The sequence below is a fragment of the Camelus ferus genome, chromosome 26 (assembly GCF_009834535.1).
Source record: "Camelus ferus isolate YT-003-E chromosome 26, BCGSAC_Cfer_1.0, whole genome shotgun sequence".
Lineage (NCBI taxonomy): Eukaryota > Metazoa > Chordata > Mammalia > Artiodactyla > Camelidae > Camelus > Camelus ferus.
This window is the reverse complement of record NC_045721.1, coordinates 12,529,126-12,547,705: the sequence shown is the minus strand read 5'-3', so window position 1 is coordinate 12,547,705 and position 18,580 is coordinate 12,529,126. Positions and strand designations below refer to the sequence as shown.

The window sequence follows — 18,580 nt, the reverse complement described above, 5'->3', positions numbered from 1 at the left end:
AAGTACTGTGTGTGCGTGTGTGGGTGTGTGTGTGTGTGTAATTATCGCTACAAAGAGAACACAACTCAGTAGGACATTTTAGTGGTTTTGCCAGGTGTTCTAGTCTTACAAAATAAACTTTAAAAGAAACTCTGATCCACTATTTGAATTATGAAAATAGTAGAAAAGAAAGCATAACATGTATCACTTTAAAGTATGAATGTTATGATGTTGCTGAGTAAAATAATAACTTCTTGATTTTAATAATTCTTCATAACATTTATTACAATGCTGTGCTTTCAATGGGACACATAAAAAATATTTTAACCAATTAAAATTTGTTCTTCACATCTTTTAGGAAACCCTTCCTGATTCTCCAATATAGTAGCAAGTTCTCCTCCTCCTGAACTGCTTTGTCATTTTTCATGATCTCCTATTTATGTATTAAGGAAATCATATAATCCCTACCCTATATTATTCTTGCTCACTTATTCATCGTCTTTGTCCTACTAGATAGTAAGAGTTTAATACTAATTCTTCTCGTATTCAAGGAATGCATACCACAAGAAACTTACTGAATAAAGTGAAAGCATGCAAATACTTGATTTTTACTGAGCGGCAGTGTGTTTTTACTGAGAAATGTCGCTCATGTATTTGGGGAGGCAGTTCTTCCTACAATACACAGAAGACTTAGTGAGGCGAAGAACAACTAGACAGATCAGTTGAGAAACTCTGGGTTCAACAAGATGGCCATTGTACCCATGCTTCAGGAAAGAATCCTGGACTGGAACCTTGGTTTCCAATTCTGTCAGGGCCAAATCCAGTTGGACAAATTGTGGAAACTTTCTTCTTGGCCTCAGTTTCTACACATGTAAAATGAAGGCGGTGGATAATCTAGTGCAAAATTTATCCACATACATTTTTCTAGTTGAATGAACCGTACTGCATATTTTTTTTCTTTTCTTCTAATCTCTTATAAATATTTACAGTTATACCTTATTAGAGAAATTTCTACCTATGACCCTTCAAATTAAAAGCAAATAATGATACTATGTATAATAATAATATTTACTAAAGTTTTGAGATTAGTTATACTCCTTCAGTTTTACAAATAAGAAATCTGAAGTTTAAAGAGGTTAAGTGATTTGCTCAAGATTTCCTTCCTTAGGAAAGATTGGCCAAGCCAGTCTTATCTAAAACTCAGTTTTGATTCCAATGCTATTAGATGGCTTTATCTTCTGACATTATATACTATTTAACTATATATATATTCTATATATATATATACACACACACACAAGATTTACTATTTGTCTGTCTGTCTGTCTATCCACACAGAATTTCCTGTATGTAAATTCACAGTATTATCACCCAGTTTTCTAAACATCTTTAAAATCAGAAGCCACTGGAAAGATGTGATCTATGAAATAGTCTATAAAATTGACAAGGGAACAGTGGATACCATTTTTAGTGTCTTAAAACTTAGTTAATAAATCTATAATACAATAACTTTGCAAACACAAATAACAAAACTATTTGCTAGACTGCTTTAATATTTGTTGTTTGGAGCAGGTAAAAAAGATGACTTTTTGTTAATTCAACTTTATTGATTTATGGATTACACTTAGAATTCAACATCATTTAAAAATCAGTGACCTAAGACATTATCAAACTGATAAATAGAGAAGTATAAGAACCACTTCCTATTAGACTGGGTGCAACTACTATATTGATAGCTGAAAGATCTAAGATACACTGTTATAAGATTGTCACTCTGTTAAAAATTTAATTGAAATTTTGTACAAGTTGCAGTATCTTAAAGTGGAGTTGTCACAATGCTAAGTAACTGACAGGCTTACTCTTATGGTGATTGTCAAAGTGTATCTGATGAATTGCCTGTGTGATGTTTTGAAGGTCTTCTGAATTTATAAACTGAACACAGATTGCTTTAGCCTCCCTCCTCACTGTTGTGACTTGTTTTTGCTTTTTTAACTCCAAATGCAAATATAGGTGATTCCATTTTGTCATATCCATTAGTGTATTCCTTAATGTTTTCTGTTCTGTTGTTTTTAATTTATGAAATTTTATTTTTAAAGACCATGGCATTTCAAAGAGATCTTGCTATATACCCTCTGTTAAAGTTTGGTTTGAACTCAGTTATCAGATAGCAATCTTGTGAATCTCATTAGGAAATGAGGAACTTCTATATGAAACATAAATGAAATATTTATTACAGATTGCATATATTAGATCTTTAATGCTTATGCCTAACTTTAAAAATTGCTTTCTGAATTTTAACATAAAATGAATAATAAAAATCAAAGTTTGTCTTGGTTTATTTACTGAAGAATTAAGGATAATTTGCAAATATTTGATATTCTAAATATGTATTTTCATGAATTTGTTCTACCGGCTATAAAGACATGATCTTTTGTAGTCAGTATTTTAAGCAAGTGATTACCATCCTCAAGTGACTGTTTTCTCATCAAAATTTTGTCTTTTCCATTATCTCCTACCTTGATAACATTTGAGGGAATTGGATTTCTAAGAAAATTTGAAAAATAAAAACAAATTATAAATCATTTAGAAATAATACTATATACAATATTTAAGATAGATATATTCAGAAAAGAAGTTGCAATGATAAATAACATTTTTTAATATAACTGTAGTCATCCCTGGATATGCCTTATTGATCACAGTAATTAGACTTTCTGAGGTGTTTCACTGAATAATTTTGCTTAATAACATCTCACTTTGCATTAATAAGGACTTATTTGGATTTTGTTCTTAGAGCAATTTGAAATAAAAACAACCATGTGGTTAGCTCCACTATTGCATGGTTGGCCTAGGGTAATTTAAATTCTCTTCTTGGAATACTCATGGTTTGCTAGTATACAGACCTGACAATCACATGAAACCTTTGCTTTATTTATAATGAATCTTCTTATCTGTATCTGACAGTAAGCATTTAATTAATCTTTGTATATCAAACATATCAAGAATATATAAGCATTTCTTTGTTAAGTATTGAACTAATCTTGTATCATTAATTTCAATGGTAATTATATTTTCAAGTTCAGAGATTGATTCTTACATATTTTTCATAATTTAATCTTTGTAGGGTGAGAGTGAAACTTTACAGCTTGCTAAAAGACTCTAAAATTTCGTTTTGCCTTGGTTCCATGTCATCTCTCTTAACAATTACGAATATTGCAACCTTTGGGGGAATACAGTCTGCATAATACGGAAGTCATAATGTATCAAAATAGTTGAGTAGCCCTACGATAAAAACATGAAAAAATACCAGAAAGTCTAGGAATATTAACTCATTGTTTTCAGAACTACAAAGATAGAAAAATAGATATTAAAAGATGTTATTCATTCAAATTTTTAAAATATTTACATAGCTGCAATTGAAGTTTCAAGATAAATAATACAAATAAAAATGCAAACACTCATTGAAGTTTTTGTATTTTAATGGGGAAACTAACAACTAATGTTTATTGGTAGATTTATCTATTTTCAAGGAATCTCTTAAATGTTGACCTTTTCAGAATACTTTCATACTTATTTCATGACCTTTAAGCATCCTTACCTTAAAACTCGAGTAAGTTAGAAGTTTTCTTGCTGTTTCCTGTAGCTCGAGATGGTGGAAAGAACCTGGGCTCAAGATTTTGCAAACAATTTAAGCCTTATAATTTGCTTGTCAAGTGATTTTGAATAAATTTTCTAAACTCTTTCAGTCTGTTCCTGTATGTGAACATGAGCATAATAAAACTTATGTTATAGTCATCCAATGAATATTGTATGTGAAATTACCTAGCCCAATGCCTACAGAGAACATGTGTTTAATAACTGTTCTTCTTTGCCTCTCTCCCTTCCTTTTTATATATTATGGAATTCTACTATATGCCAGATACTGTTCCTGGTACTGTGAAAAAAAAATTTTATCGTGGCTTTGGCCCTAAATAACCCATAACTCTTTTGTTTTCAATTCACTCTCTTCGCTCAGAATCTTGTACGTAATAACCTAAACATTTATAATGGTCTTCTTTTCATTCATGACCATTTCACCTGTCTTACTTGTTTCCTTTCCTTACATTAATGTCCACAACATATTAACTATATGTGTCTAGTCACTAGCTCAGATTCTTCCAATGTTCTCTGCTACACACATATTATTTATTTTCATCATAACGTTTAAAATTCTTTGCCTAAAATATAAGCCCTCTAAGACCTAACCCAAATCCACATTATAAAAATAAATTCATGCTAATTTTGGGCCTGCTTCCCACACAGCAGTTACTTGAATATTTCAGCTTCTATGTTCGGCTTTCTCATTTTGTCTGGGCTTTTGGCCACTCATGAGTCCTATGCTTTCTCCTGACAGTCTAGTCAAATTCTACTTGTCTTTCAATGCCCATTTGTAACCCATCTCCTTCTCCAAGTCAAACATCTAATAATTGTTCTCACTTCTACCTCGTAAATATACGTGGTCTATAGACCTTATTGCATGCTTTAATCTATACCTTATATTAACATTTAAATATACAAATAGATTGTAAACTCCTTGAGAAAAAGGACAAGATCTTATATTCTAGCATCCCTAACAGTCATGTTCAGAAGCAAACAAGAATGTTGTTATATTTAATACTATGCCCTGTTACAGAAATAATTTAGAAAATCTTACATAGATGCAGACCTCAAAAGGGGAACAAAAATTTTCAAAAGAAAAGAAAGAAAGAAAGAAGGAAAGAATGAAAGGAAGAAAATACCTCAATAAGTTAAGAGCTAAATCATTTATTAATTGATATAAAGCATGATTTATAATTTATATGTATTTTTGAATATAAATTACATACTTATTTTGGATATACATTATTTTGGAAAGAATGCTAGAGAATTTGGAGATGAGGATTGAATATAGATGATAGACATGATTATTGATGAATAATTGAAATTTTTCCTCTCTGAAAAATATTAAAGAAAAGTTATTCACAGATTTTTCACCTTTCTGGAATTATTAGAGTGTGGTGATTTCAGAAGAGTAAAGTCTGAATAATAGACCCCAATATATTATTATATTATTTTATTTGTATATATGTGTGTTTATGTGCATTTATATACGCACTTTGCAATAATGTACATGAAAAACATTCAGACTAATTAAAGGGTTTTAAGTAATATACTCTAGTTTTCCTTTTGTTCACTAACTTCTCTTTATTTATTTCCTTTATCTTATTATTTTGAATCCTTTTCAGTGCATCCTGGCATAACTGACAGTTTGAAAAGTTGCAGGAAGTGCTTTGCTTTTTGTCTTTAATGAACATTAACTATCCATACTCTGAAGCTACATTATATAGAACATGAGTGATGCTGTTTTGTCTCTGAAAAAACTGGTATAGTTCAGTCCCTCTCTTCCCATGAATCTACTGCCTCATGCTGTGAGCTTTGGAAGTTTATTATGGACTTGGACTCTAATATATTCTATCATGATGCACACTGAGTGGTGTGAAAAAAAATAGTGACAAATGCACGAGACAACTCATTCCCTAACCTTAGAATTTTATTATTTTCAAGGAGACTCTCTCTCAGCTACGTGTGTCTATGAAGTGTGTGGTGCAGTGGATGTGAATCTCAGGAAAGGCATTTACTTTTGAAATTATAGTGTTAACGTTCAGTTTCCTTCTTCTTGGAAGGAGAGCATGGATGGTAAATATGAGCAAACTCTGCTTAAATGAGTCAGCCTCCCGTACTGTAATCAATCATTGCGTTCCTTCCCCCGGAGTCTGGGAGAAGCCCCCTCCACCCGTCTCTCCAAGCAGCTACTACAGATTGATCAGAATGGGCACATATAACCAATATGCCGTCCCTGTGTTAAGCATCTCCTACACGTTGTTTCAGCTATTTGTGTGTGTGTGTGTGTGTGTGTGTGTGTGTGTGTGGACCATAAAGACAACTAGTAACCAAAATTATTTTTGGAATTTTTAAACTTCTCACTATTTTGTTCTATTCCATTTATTGATAAATGTAATTCGGATTTCCAAGAAATCAAGTTGTACTAAATTTTCTCTCTGTATGTGATAAAGATGGTTTTATTTCTACTATTTACTTTTCTGTCAGTTTATTATTTATACTACTATTATCCTCTAAATATTTCCATTAAAGTTTTCTTCAGAGAATTATTATAAAATGATTATAATACACTGAGTAGGCTTATAATCTCTTATTTCTAGATTAACGTTTAGTGCTTTTGAAGGTTTCTGTCATCAGGACCCTTCCATTTACCTTACCACCATTTACAGTATTAACATTTTTTAAAAATTTTCCAAAATGGTTTCCTTGAAATTTGTTCCAATGATTGAAAAATCATAATTGAAATTAGCCCTTAATTCTATGACTTATTTTAGTGTTTATATTCTAAAGTATTTTGATGGATGTAGTAATATTTTTATTTTTGAAAATTGTTCCCCTGGACATTCTCTTCCTAATATTTATCCATTTTGCAGTTTGGCTGTTCTTGCCTTTGCCTTCTACAGCTTACAGACATTCTGTATTTGTGATTATTTTTTTATCAGCTCTATCCTTCTTGAGGACCTTTCCCTCCCACTGTCTTTGTGTAGGGTAGCAGTAAAACAGGCTATGCGTGACTAAATCTTCAACCCAATGGATCTGCAGTACTTCAAAACCACTCATGGTTAACTGCACCTTAAATCACTTCAGCAGGCAACCACAGTACTCAATGGAACAAAAATACTCATCTTAAACCATATCACTCTCTTGCATATGTAACATCTGCTTAGACTCGGGGAAACTTATGTGGATTTTTTAGTCTATTTGTCTATCTAGATACAGAACTGTACCTAAACTAGATATACAAAAGAAAACCAAGAGAAAAAAATGATTGTGCCTATGAACATAAAATCCATGTATTTTTTTTTACATTACCTTATGCCAATCCCTAGCCACTCCCTAAATCTCAAATGATTTCCTTTGCCAAGAATCCTCATTAATTAAACTACCCCCGAGATGCAGTATATTGTGACAGCTGAATCTATAGGATATGAAGCTTGAAAATAAGTGATTGCTAGATATCCAATGTTCTCCAAAAATTGCATATTCTCATAGTGCCAGACTTGACACCATTTCCCAAAGGTTTCACTACCCTTAATGATGTAAAGGAGCGGTGAATTAATTCAGTATATACCCAGTGCAAGATCTTGATACTACACCATTTGTTTACAGTAAATGTCCGAGGCACAGTGCCTGATAGAAAGTGTGTGAAGGGTAGAGGGAGTGAGTCTATGGCTCAGAATGAGGTAGAGAGGGAGGAATGAGAATATGCACTTCTGATAAGGGTCTCTGTTTACACATCTCTTCGTTTACATGCAGGGACCATTTGAGTTTTTATTTTCTGAATGCTTAAACATATTTAATACATTTTCTTCTCCTTAGTATTTCCACGGGTGGCTCATTTAGTAAAGCACTCCACTCCTGAGATGCTTTGGTAACATTGGTTGTTGACACTTTAGCTAATAGCATATTAAATAAAAAATGACAAGTTGGTCTAAGTTCTAAATGCTGTCCTTGCTCTTCCTGTTGCTGGGGAACAAACAGAAATCAATTATTTAAACATTTTCTGTGAGCTTGCTATGTGTAAATGATGATACTGCTGGAGATAGGGATAAAGGCAAAAATTATATAATTGTAAGTATTAAAATCTGGATAACTTTTTCAAAATGTGGAAAGTGTATCCTTTTTAGATCTTAAAATAAACAGTAGAGTAAGAATAAAAACAATCCATAAAAAACCACAAATTTTCAACAATAAAATTAATTAAACAGTGATAAATTCACAAATGGGACACTGTGTAAAGTTGCTTTGCATATTCATTTATATACAGAGATATAAAGTCTTAATGAATAAGCTACACCCTTATAGAACAGGATTTTTCTTTTATGGGCTAAGGAAGTGAAATTTTATTTCCTTTTATTCATAAATATTGTTGAATAAATTTGCTAAAATTAGAAGTCACCTACCTCTTCACTCATTGCTGAATTACTAAAATGGGCTTCACTGCATCTTCTAGAATTTATCACCAATTTAAATCCTTGGACAAAAAAAGAGACATGGGATCTAAGCATCGATAACATTCTTAGTTTTTTAAGGTATGACTTTAAACATTGTGCCATTATCAGTAGAATCAGGGACACTGGGTTGATTAAATAGCTCAATTGTCTGTATTGTATTTAATTGGATTCAGAAAGTTCCTACTTTAGAGTGCTACAGATTCAGAATGGGTGCTTACCTTTGAAGTTTGAATTAGAGATACATTGTAAAGGATCATTGTCTCAGAAACCCCCACTACCATCCCTGAGATATCATCTAGTCCATTAAGGACACGAAACAGCTACAGCTTTTCCAGTTCACAAATGGAAAAAAGGTATGTCTACGATTGTACAATATTATTTTGAATCAGATATAATCCCATTCACTGTAACCATGCTCCCTAAATATGTTTCCAATTGCCTGAATTATATGCTTTCTAAACATATTCATCCGTCCATAGAATCAACAGATATTTATTGAATTATTTAATAAAGCTCATGGATGTAACAGTAATGCACTAAATGGCACTACTATGGTTCCTGAAGTGGCCCCTTTTCTGAGTTAATATAGAAATCAATTTGATTTCAGCTGAGTCAACAATAAAGCCACCAGCAGAATGTCTAGCATGGATTCAATAAAAGGGGTTATGAATCTCAATTTGTCATTTATAGGATATCTTGCTCTCTTTGGTGCTAGGGTGACTGTAAAAGAATTCTAAGCCAAGGGATGTGTAATCTTATTGTGAGTATAAAAGAGGAAAAATAATTTCCCCTCTACCTTAATGCATTCTTAGCTGAAATCTTATAATAAAAAACGGATTAACAAGAGTGAAAAACAAATACTTCCATTAAAATATATCCCTAATGCTAACTCGAGAGATGCCTAGGGGAAAATGAGGAATTCAAAGAAGCAGCTTAGAATTCAGGCTTAACACGTCATCTTAATAGGGAAAGAGGAGGCGAATGTAGGTCTCTTAGGGGAGAGTAAACAATTTTTAGAAAAAATGAATGAGCCTTTGGAAGAAAAGGTGGGGGGTGTGATGGTTTGTGACAGAATGAGTCTCATGTGGAGTCATCTGTAGTCTCCCCTCTCATGACAAGAGTCAGTTTTCCCTGTTGGTGAAACTCCTGGGGAGAGGATTTATGACAGCTGAGTTCATCTCGGTGGATCTCTCTACAGGCAGAGAAGGGGAATGCAGAGAAATCTTCTTCCTGGATTTGCTGTTTTTCAAGTGCCAGGAGCTCAAAATTACCAACGTGCCAAATTGGCATATCTTGGGGTGGCCTATTCTGCTACCCTTCGTAAGTAAAAACAAGACACAACCATAAGACGACAGAAAGAAGAAGAAAAAAAAAAAAGTACAACACACACATCATCCCCAAAATTCCTTAGCTAAGGGTAACCAGTTCACCTTATTTAGTTTTCCACGAGCACTGGAAAGAGGCTGATTTGTGGTATGAAAACCCAAAATCAAAGGGTCCTCAGTCCCTTTCTCTTTCCGTTTTTCACCTCTGGTAGAAAGACAGATTATACTCAAGATCTAGGTGTGCCCGACCAAGGTTGGTACGAGTAGTGCTGGATGCAGCACCCACCTCCTCTCCTGGCCCATGTTCTCCTGTATGGCCCCTACTAAGACCCGACAGAGAAGAGTCGGAGGGGCAGGGACAAGCCTCAGGGGGCCACCTCTCCAGCACTGACGGAGAGAGCTGTCCACACTGTTCCCGCTGCACGATGACTGTTCAGGCTTCTTTCTGCACCGCTCCTTCATGCCATCAAATGCTGAACTGGTCTGCATTTCCTCTTTGCCACCAACTTGTTACATCAGAAGTAGGCCTTACCTTCCCCCCACCTCCTTTTAAAACAATAATTCAGCAGTTTTGAAACCTAATTATTGGCCTGGCAGCTTTGTCTTTACCCAGGTAGTCAGCATTTAGTTATGCTGGGAATAAAAAAACTTGTTTTGACAAGATTATGTGGATCTTCACAAAGTCATCTTTGCTGAATTCATTTAAAGCAGTACATTCTAATTTAAAACATATTCTTCATGAATCTCCTGATTTCCTCATCTCCAAAAGTGAGCTAACCTCAGACAGAACACATTTCTTAAGAGCTTGTTACAAGTTAGAAAATTTTATCAAAAAAAAAAAAAACAAACCCAAAAAACTGCCAAATTTGACTGTACTGTAAATAATTTAAATAACTCTAGTGAAATAGAACTAAGGTTGTGAAAATGGAAAAAGAAAAAGACTTTTAATAGAATAAGTATTTTGGAATTTGTTTGCAAGATTTTTCATAGCCAGTGGTGCTTTCCAATTAATCATCAAGGCTGTGGAAGCCATACTCTGTCGTTCTCAAGAAGCCTTTCTGCTTGCTGGTAGAACAGAAGCCAATAAGCCTTCCTCTCTCTCCAGTTCTCTTTCTTATTGTTGTCCTTTAAACATGTTTTCTGTTGAGCCTTATTGCTTTAAATAGCGTGGACGTGCCACTTGCCCAGGTAAGCTCTCCAGCTGTGCTTCTGGCAAATTTGTTTTCCCTTAAGGGTTTTTCCTTTTTCTCCCGCTGTGTATGTGTAGCAGTGCTTGCCAGTGGGCCCTGGTGCTTACAACCTTAGTGTCAGTGGTGCTCACAAACACCCATGTTGTTTTACCTCTTGGTGTTGATATACCTTGGAGTGGGCAAAAGACTTTCAGCCTCCTTCAAAATTGCCTTAAGGGCCAAGTTTGGTTTTTTTTTTTTTTTTTTTTTCTGTTAATAGCACGTAAGGGAGTCTGAGAATTGAGTGACTTAGACTAAGTCTAAGTATGTGGCTAAATAAATGCCAAAAACTGTGATGGAGTTTTCATCCAATTAAAGACAGAAAAATATTTCCTATATAAAAGAGCTTAATTTTAGGACGCATAAAGTATGTAAAATAAGCCCATAGTGATGACTGGGTCACTGAAAAAAATGTCTCTGCACATGTCCACATTTTCTAAACCTTTTATTCATCTGAGAATGTGTTGCCCTTTTAATGCCTATTCACGTTTCTTTTTCACTGTCAGCCTTGGCTAGAAGCCTCTTCTATTTCCTATCTCAAGAGGCAGCTCCATTTGACTGAGATACCTTTCATCATTCTTAAAATTCAGTTGCAAGGCTGCTACTTTTGCAGGCTGTAAAACCTGACTACAGCATTTCCCATAAACCAACTGGAAAAAAAATCCATTCCAAATGGACATTTTTTTTCTTAAATAGCAAATTTTAACTGCCATCATGTTAGAATGTGCCTTTGAGAATTAAATATCACAGATAGGGAAAAGTTTCAATTGCCATAGTAAGTGGACTTGACTATATTGTTTTCAATCTCTTTCAACATTAGTAGCTGTTTAGAGACTCATTTTCTGGGAACAGAAAACAAAATGCCTTTCTGCTGTGTGAAGTTTACACCATATAATTTGGACACTTCAAGCATCGTGTTTTTAAAATGATATTTCTGTCATGTCTTTTAAAACAAAATACACAGCATTGGAGTAGGGGACCTCTAGTTAAGTAGGGGAAGACTAGTTTTTTAAATGAGTATTTTGACCATTTAAAAAGAGAGAAGAACTGTAACACCCCACTTTTATACTACTCCCATGTTGCTCTTATGTAAGTCAATGTAATATTCATTTGAGAGCTGAGGAAACTGGGGCAGGGGAAGGCTAAGTGACTTGCCTTGGGACGCACAGAATAGAATGGCCAGCCCAGAATGACTTCTTGGCACATCAGTGTGAGGCTGCATTTAGCTTACTGTACCCATTCCTTGTTTGAAAAAGTAACAGACAATTGTGTTGTTAAATCTAACATGATCAACACTTAATGAGCAGTGACACCATCATGATTTACCACTTCTCCTGGAATCTAAGCTACTCCCAGTAAGGAAGTTAAGGGGTTTTGGAACCGAGATTCAGTTTTTATGGTCACAAAGATGTTGCTTATTTCTACTTGAATGTGCCAATTGCTAGCTCTGTAATCAGAAATTAAAAGCAATTCCCCAAATTATCTAGCTTACTTTCCAGGAGATACATGCTTCTCTTTTATATTCATATTTCCCATAGCAGGGAATGTAGGGAACAGGTCTGAGTAAAAATGAGGTGCTTAATTTATATTTATGTTTTTGTTTTAAGGAATGGAAGTGAGTTAAAAAATAATTTGCTAGTTCCTTCCAGTCTTAGTGCTTACATCTCTGTGTTATATCCAGAGTATTTATGTGGGTAATATATAAAAGTGTTAAATGTGATATTTTAAAAACAATTACATCAATTATATGACTTAAAACATAAAATTGGGTTCTTTTTACAGTTTTATCATCAGACTGACAATTTACTGGTAAAATCTGGACTGGAGAAATTAGGTTCTCAATACCTGGACGTGAACTAACTTTCTAATGTTCTCATGCTTTGGGGCGAAGTCCGAGAGTCCTTTTTCTACTCTTGGTAAAACTCAGTTTTAAAAAAACAGTGACCTACAACTCACTTCCACACTTCTCAGTTCTTACTGCCATTTTTAAATTGTTCAAACTCCCTCCCTAGTAGGGTCATGAGGATGCAAACATGTGACCAGGTCACTTGGTCATCCTTTCAGACAGTATTCCTTCCTTACAAAACATAAAACAAAGCATTCCATTAATAGCTTTTTTTCCCCCCTTAGTTTAACCAAAACAATTTAAAGCAATTATGCATTATAATCTCCCTTAACCCCTTCTTTTCTTCCTCTGTTCTCAAAAACGAAGACAGGTCGAATTTTCTTTAGCATTTCCTGTCTATCCAGAAAGATGCCACATCTAATTATATTCACATATGCCCTCCTTTCTCTACTCCCAATTTTAGAAAATAAGTAATAAAACTTCACTGAAAGAGCGGAGAGACTACTGGGGTTTGAAAGGAGAAGATCGTACCTATACCTACTAGCATTCTAGGTCTTACACACAAATCCAAATGGAGCAAGTCTGAGGTTATGGAGCCTCTGAGTAAGTGGGCTGTGGAGGAGGTGAGTCTGGGTGCCACACGTCCCAGAGCCAGGCACCTGCGAACTTCAACCACAGGATAGCTACTTTCAGTTTTGCATATGCTGATGTGAGTCAGAATACTAGTGCATAACTAAGACCAAGAACTTTTCATTGGATTATGACAATTATACACTGTCTATGTTATTCCCACTTTGTGGAGCCCATCTAATCTGTCATTGTCACTAGTTCTTTGGCTACCACACATCTGAAAATGCATAACTCATCTCTGGACCCCGGATTTGTCACCTCAACTGTTGGTCCCATATTAAGTGACCTCACTGATTTTCCCTTGTCTATCTCATATCCTTCAGATAGACTCACACTGGTCCCTGATTTAATACTCCAACCCCAGATTTCATACTATCATCTTGCAGTCCCTTTTCTTTGCTCTTCGCTGCCTCTCAAAAAATGTCTATACTCACTTTCTCCATTTCCTCGTTTTTAATTTTCTATGTAGCCCACCCTAATTAGACCTTCAAATAGATCTTCAAAGATCTATTCAAGTAGGATCTTCAAAGACCTCCTTTAACTCTCCATGGAAGAGTTTCATCACTTTAGTTTTTATCTTAGGTGTCACTTCCTTTATGAGGCATTCTCTTTTTACCATCCTTGTTGAAAGTAGTTTTCCTCCCCTACATTGTATCACCATGTCTATTATCTTCACAGCATATGTCACTATTTAGTATTTTATTGCTCCTATAATGAATCTATTATTGTATTTATCTTCAGAGCATATTACTACTTGACATTATTTTTCTTTGTATTTTCTACATATTTAGACATATACTTCTATGTTTTTGTTTATTGTGTTTTCCACAAATATGTGAAATTCATGAGTGCAGCCATCTTGAACTGTACCTGAACATAGTTGTCACTAAAATCATATTTATCAAAGGAAGACCTACTTCTTCCTAGATTTTCAACTACTGTACCCTGCTCTGAGTATTTACATAAAGATACTTAAATAATAATGCCAGGTAGATTAGAATAATTATAACAATCCCTTGGCTGTGTTATTTTGTATCGTTGTCCGCTTCTGTGAAGCAAGGGAATAAGAGCCAATGGTCTCTGATATTCTAGTTAATTTCTCTCCTAGGGCTAGATTTTTAGGGATGAACCATGTTTAGGTCATTAATGATTAATGAATGATTAATTCACTCTATTCTAATTTTGATACACCACATTATTAACTTTACTACACAAAATAACCGTTTTTGAAAGCTGGATTTTCCATACCTTTGGAGAAAAATGTTGAAACATTCATAAGGCCTAGTTCTATTGGCCCATTGCATCTTTCATTTAGCCTCATAACATCTTGCTGGAAATTTTACATTTTGAAAGCAACTTTTTATTTATGGAATTCTCATGATGCCACGAGAACCAAGATATTTTATAATATGTTTAATACTTGAAAAATGGGCCAATATTTAACATTTTAGGCAAAGGTTGTGGAAGTTTCAAATATAGGGCAGTTTGCTTAATGTCTTCGAGTTGTATGGTGTTCTCTGCTAGTACTGTTACTGCATTGTAACCAATATGAAAGCTTGTGTGATCTTGAAAGGAAGAAACTTTTTAAAGAAAACTCTAATCTCGTGTCTTTTGCAGCTTGGATACTCTATTTTGTGATGAATAAGGTATATATTAAACTCATCTTTATTTAAGAAAATAGCAGTGAATTTTTGAGGTGATAAAACAGCTTCAATTAAGCAATACATTTTCATGTTTTCTTGACAACTTTTTCTCTTGGCCTTTTGTTATCCTATTTGCTTTTTTAAATTGTTAGAGACATTTGATATAGTTACTGAATTTCTGTTGCTTTACCAAAAGAAAGAAAAGTCAATTTTATTGCTGAAAGATCACTTTCTTTGTAATGTTGTGTGTTTATTTGAGTCTCATTAAGTTCTCATTTCTTTTCAAAGACATGTTAATTTCACCTTCATGTCTAAATAGAATTTATAGAAATAGTATATTCTATGAAGGGAGTTTGCTTTAATATGAAATTAAAGGAAATGTATGATCTGAATAGTCTCAGTTTTACTTGTGACTTCAGAGACCATCTGCACTGGGGAAGGTCTCCTATTCCTCAGCTGGGCATATTCAGTCTCCTGAATTCTTCTGCTTCCCTCTTACAGTCATACTCCTCCTCTTCTCAAAAATGAGCCTTTTTCTTGTTCTTTCCTTTAATTGTGATGGTCCCTGAAGTTCCCTTTATCCTCTTCCTGTAATATATTCTCTGTCTTGTAATCATAACCATTGTCAGAACTATAAATTTACTCCACCAAAGTAAATTCTCATGATAAACTGTCATCTGTCATATGCCTTTACGTTACACAGCAATTAATAGATTACACATCTCCCTTCCAGATTGGAATCAAAGGACTAAAGCTTTTTGGCTAGTTTCCAGGAAATATTAAATATTAACTTAAATAATAATGACAATAAACAAAAAAGTAATTCTTTATATTATGAAATAATTTGTTCTTAATTTATCTAATAGTATTAGCTCTTCTAATACATTTAAAATTATATTTTAATGTATGAAACTTGATTATATTAAGTATAATATACTTATATTATAAAAAATTTTGGAAAGATAATGCTTAACAGTACATTAATAAAATTTGAAGTTATAGCTATAAAATAAAAAGAAAAATGGGAAAAAGCCATGTAACTTAGATTTTTTGCATTTCTCAATATATAGTTTTATTTAGAGTAAGAGTGGTTCATTGAACACCATAACTTAATAATTTTATGTTATGTATTTTATATTACTTAACAGGTAATTTTAATTCTTTTATTAATCTTTTTATTTTGGCAGAACTTATTCAGCATTATTTCTGTTGGTGTCTTAATTATTTAGTTGCATGTGCAAGGAAATAAATATGAGAACAAAGAGAAAAAAACTGAACAATTATTGTCCTATAGAAAAATCATACTTTATAAAAATTGAAGTTTTTATCCTCCATATAATTAATATGTTATTCTGAAAATTATATACCCAGTACATATCCTTTGACATTTCTTACCCATATTTTTAGGTTGTATCAGACAGTAACGTACTTGCTCTTTGAACATCAATTTAGAACCTAAATTTGTATGTTACCAAAGAATGCCATCTCCCTTTTTCCAAAACTGACTTTTGCTATTTTCATTACATTACATGATGGGATAGTAAGTATACTGTTTGTTCTTTTAGAGATCAGTTTGCTACTGATAACTCATTGAAATATAACTAAAATAAATAAAAGAACCAACAGTTCTAAATAAAAGTTTTGATTAAATACCTATATCTACATATTGATTAATAAAAGTGATTTTATATAGATTTTTGCAAACACACTGACATTTTATAAAAACATATTCACTGAGCTACTTATATTCTACGTTTTTAGGTAAAGCCACAAAAATACCTTGTGATACAGTTGACCGCTGTCTACTCCAAAGAACAGGTGGAGCTTATTCCAAGAGTAGCGTGGCTGTGCGCTGAGTTGCTCGGTTGTAGAGAAATGGGAGTAGGACTGAGTCTTCACAGACTCCTGAGAGAAAAGGCTAATATTAGGACTGGGCAAACCCAGCTGAAAATGATTTACATCTTACAGTTATAACAGTTAAATAGCTCTGAAAGCAAAAGTTATGATAATGTTTTGAGGGGTTTTGTAACATTTTAACTAATTTAAGTTAAATTAATTAATTTGAGTATGCAGCAGTAATTATGTGAGCACTCACTACCCATTATTAGATATTTGTGACTTTTGCTTTAAAGAAAATCATTGATTTTATTTTTGAACGCTTCTTTCTTTTTCTTTTCTCTCTCTTTTTTTTTTTCAGATGACACGAGAACAATACATATTAGCAACACAACAGAATAACCTGCCAAGGGCCGAGAATGCACAGCTTTACCCAGTGGGAATTTATGGATGGCGAAAGAGGTGCTTATACTTCTTTGTCCTTCTGCTGTTGGTTACCATGATAGTTAACTTAGCCATGACAATTTGGATATTGAAAGTTATGAATTTTACTGTGGTAAGTACCACCATGATTTTATATCTATTGCTTTTGGTTCAAAGATGATACAAGTTTTTTTTTTTTTTTAATTGAAGTTATTCATCTAAATGATTATAAGTTTGTCTTGAAATTCCAAAGACCGTCATATATTATTTTATGGCTGCATTCAATATATAATCATGACACATATATTACTATCTGCCATTGAAGTGTGGGGATATTTAGATCATGAAACAGCATGGCACATTGACGTATTAGGAAGTTAGAAAACTTTTAACCAATAAGCTTGAACTATTGCTTGCTAAATCTGGGAATCTAAAAAATGAGCCTGTTTTTAGAGGTGATATTTCATATTAAAATTAATATTAGAAATCACAACTTCTTTTGAAATACTTTGTATAGAGGATTTGCCTGTCTATATCTACTTCCTGTGTAACATAGTGCATGATCCAGTCTAAACCTTGGAATTTCCCTGGGCTGCACGGACCAATGTCTATAATTGTCATCAGGTAGTGATCTCATTCTCTCACAGCATGGCCATGGTGAATAAAAGATAAACCAGAAATTATATCACTCTTTTATGAAAATTAATAACATAGCAAACTAATTGTATAACCCACTGATGAATTTTGCTTCAGTTTGTTGAGTGTGTACAATAAATCTATGAGAATGTCTTAACTGGGAAAATTAGTTGCTTCAGCAAAGTCTAGTTTAGCTTATTTCATATTTACTGGCCAAATTCTTAAATTTCTTTACTCTGCTTTTAAATCATTCTGCCTTTGCTTAGAGGCCTCAGCTATCTTCACATCCAAGCAGGTATTTTTCACTTGCTGGCCAAACTACTATTATTCTTTAGAACTCTACATCCTCAGGGGTGAGTGTAAAGCTGGCTATTTAACTTCACTGATCTTCCTATATGGAGCAGCCTTAAAAAAAAAAAAAAAAAAAAAAAAAAACAACTTCTGCTGTGTATTGATTTAGCAAGAGTAGTTTCTTTCAAACTTTACTAGTTCAAACTGGAAACAGAATCTTAAAAGAGAAAATGAGCCCATCACCTGTCCATAATGTGGGCATCACAGTTCTATGTGGAAGGAGACTGAGAGGGCAGGTGGCCTAGCCTTCCAAAGAGAAAAAACTATAATTGTGCACATCATAAAACAGCATATGCTCACAGAGAAAAGTGAGCTGAGCAAGGATTCCATTTTTTCCAATTCAGTGCAAATTTTAAAGGGTATTCATCAAAAAAGGAAGGAAAGAAAGAAGAAAGAAAGAGAGAGAGAACGGAAGGAAGGAAAGGAAGGAAGGAAGAAAAGAAAGAAAGAAAAGAAAAGAAAAGAAAAGAAAAGAAAAGAAAAGAAAAGAAAAGACAAGACAAAGAGAAGATGGGCAGAACTCAATATGTTCCAGGATTAGAGACGATAACTGCTTGCTAGAGATGGATACATGTTCAGGGTCGTTGAT

At 33.7% G+C, this 18,580-nt stretch overlaps 1 protein-coding gene across 2 annotated transcripts in view; it reads left to right on the top strand.

Annotated features, from left to right (window-relative positions):
* Positions 1–18,580, top strand: part of SGCZ (sarcoglycan zeta) — a 680,068-nt gene that overhangs the window by 421,303 nt on the left and 240,185 nt on the right. For both annotated transcript variants that reach the window (XM_032468647.1, XM_032468646.1), the window contains exon 2: positions 16,943–17,137. In XM_032468647.1, coding sequence (XP_032324538.1) covers positions 16,943–17,137 — 195 coding nt within the window. The remainder of the gene's footprint in view (positions 1–16,942; positions 17,138–18,580) is intronic.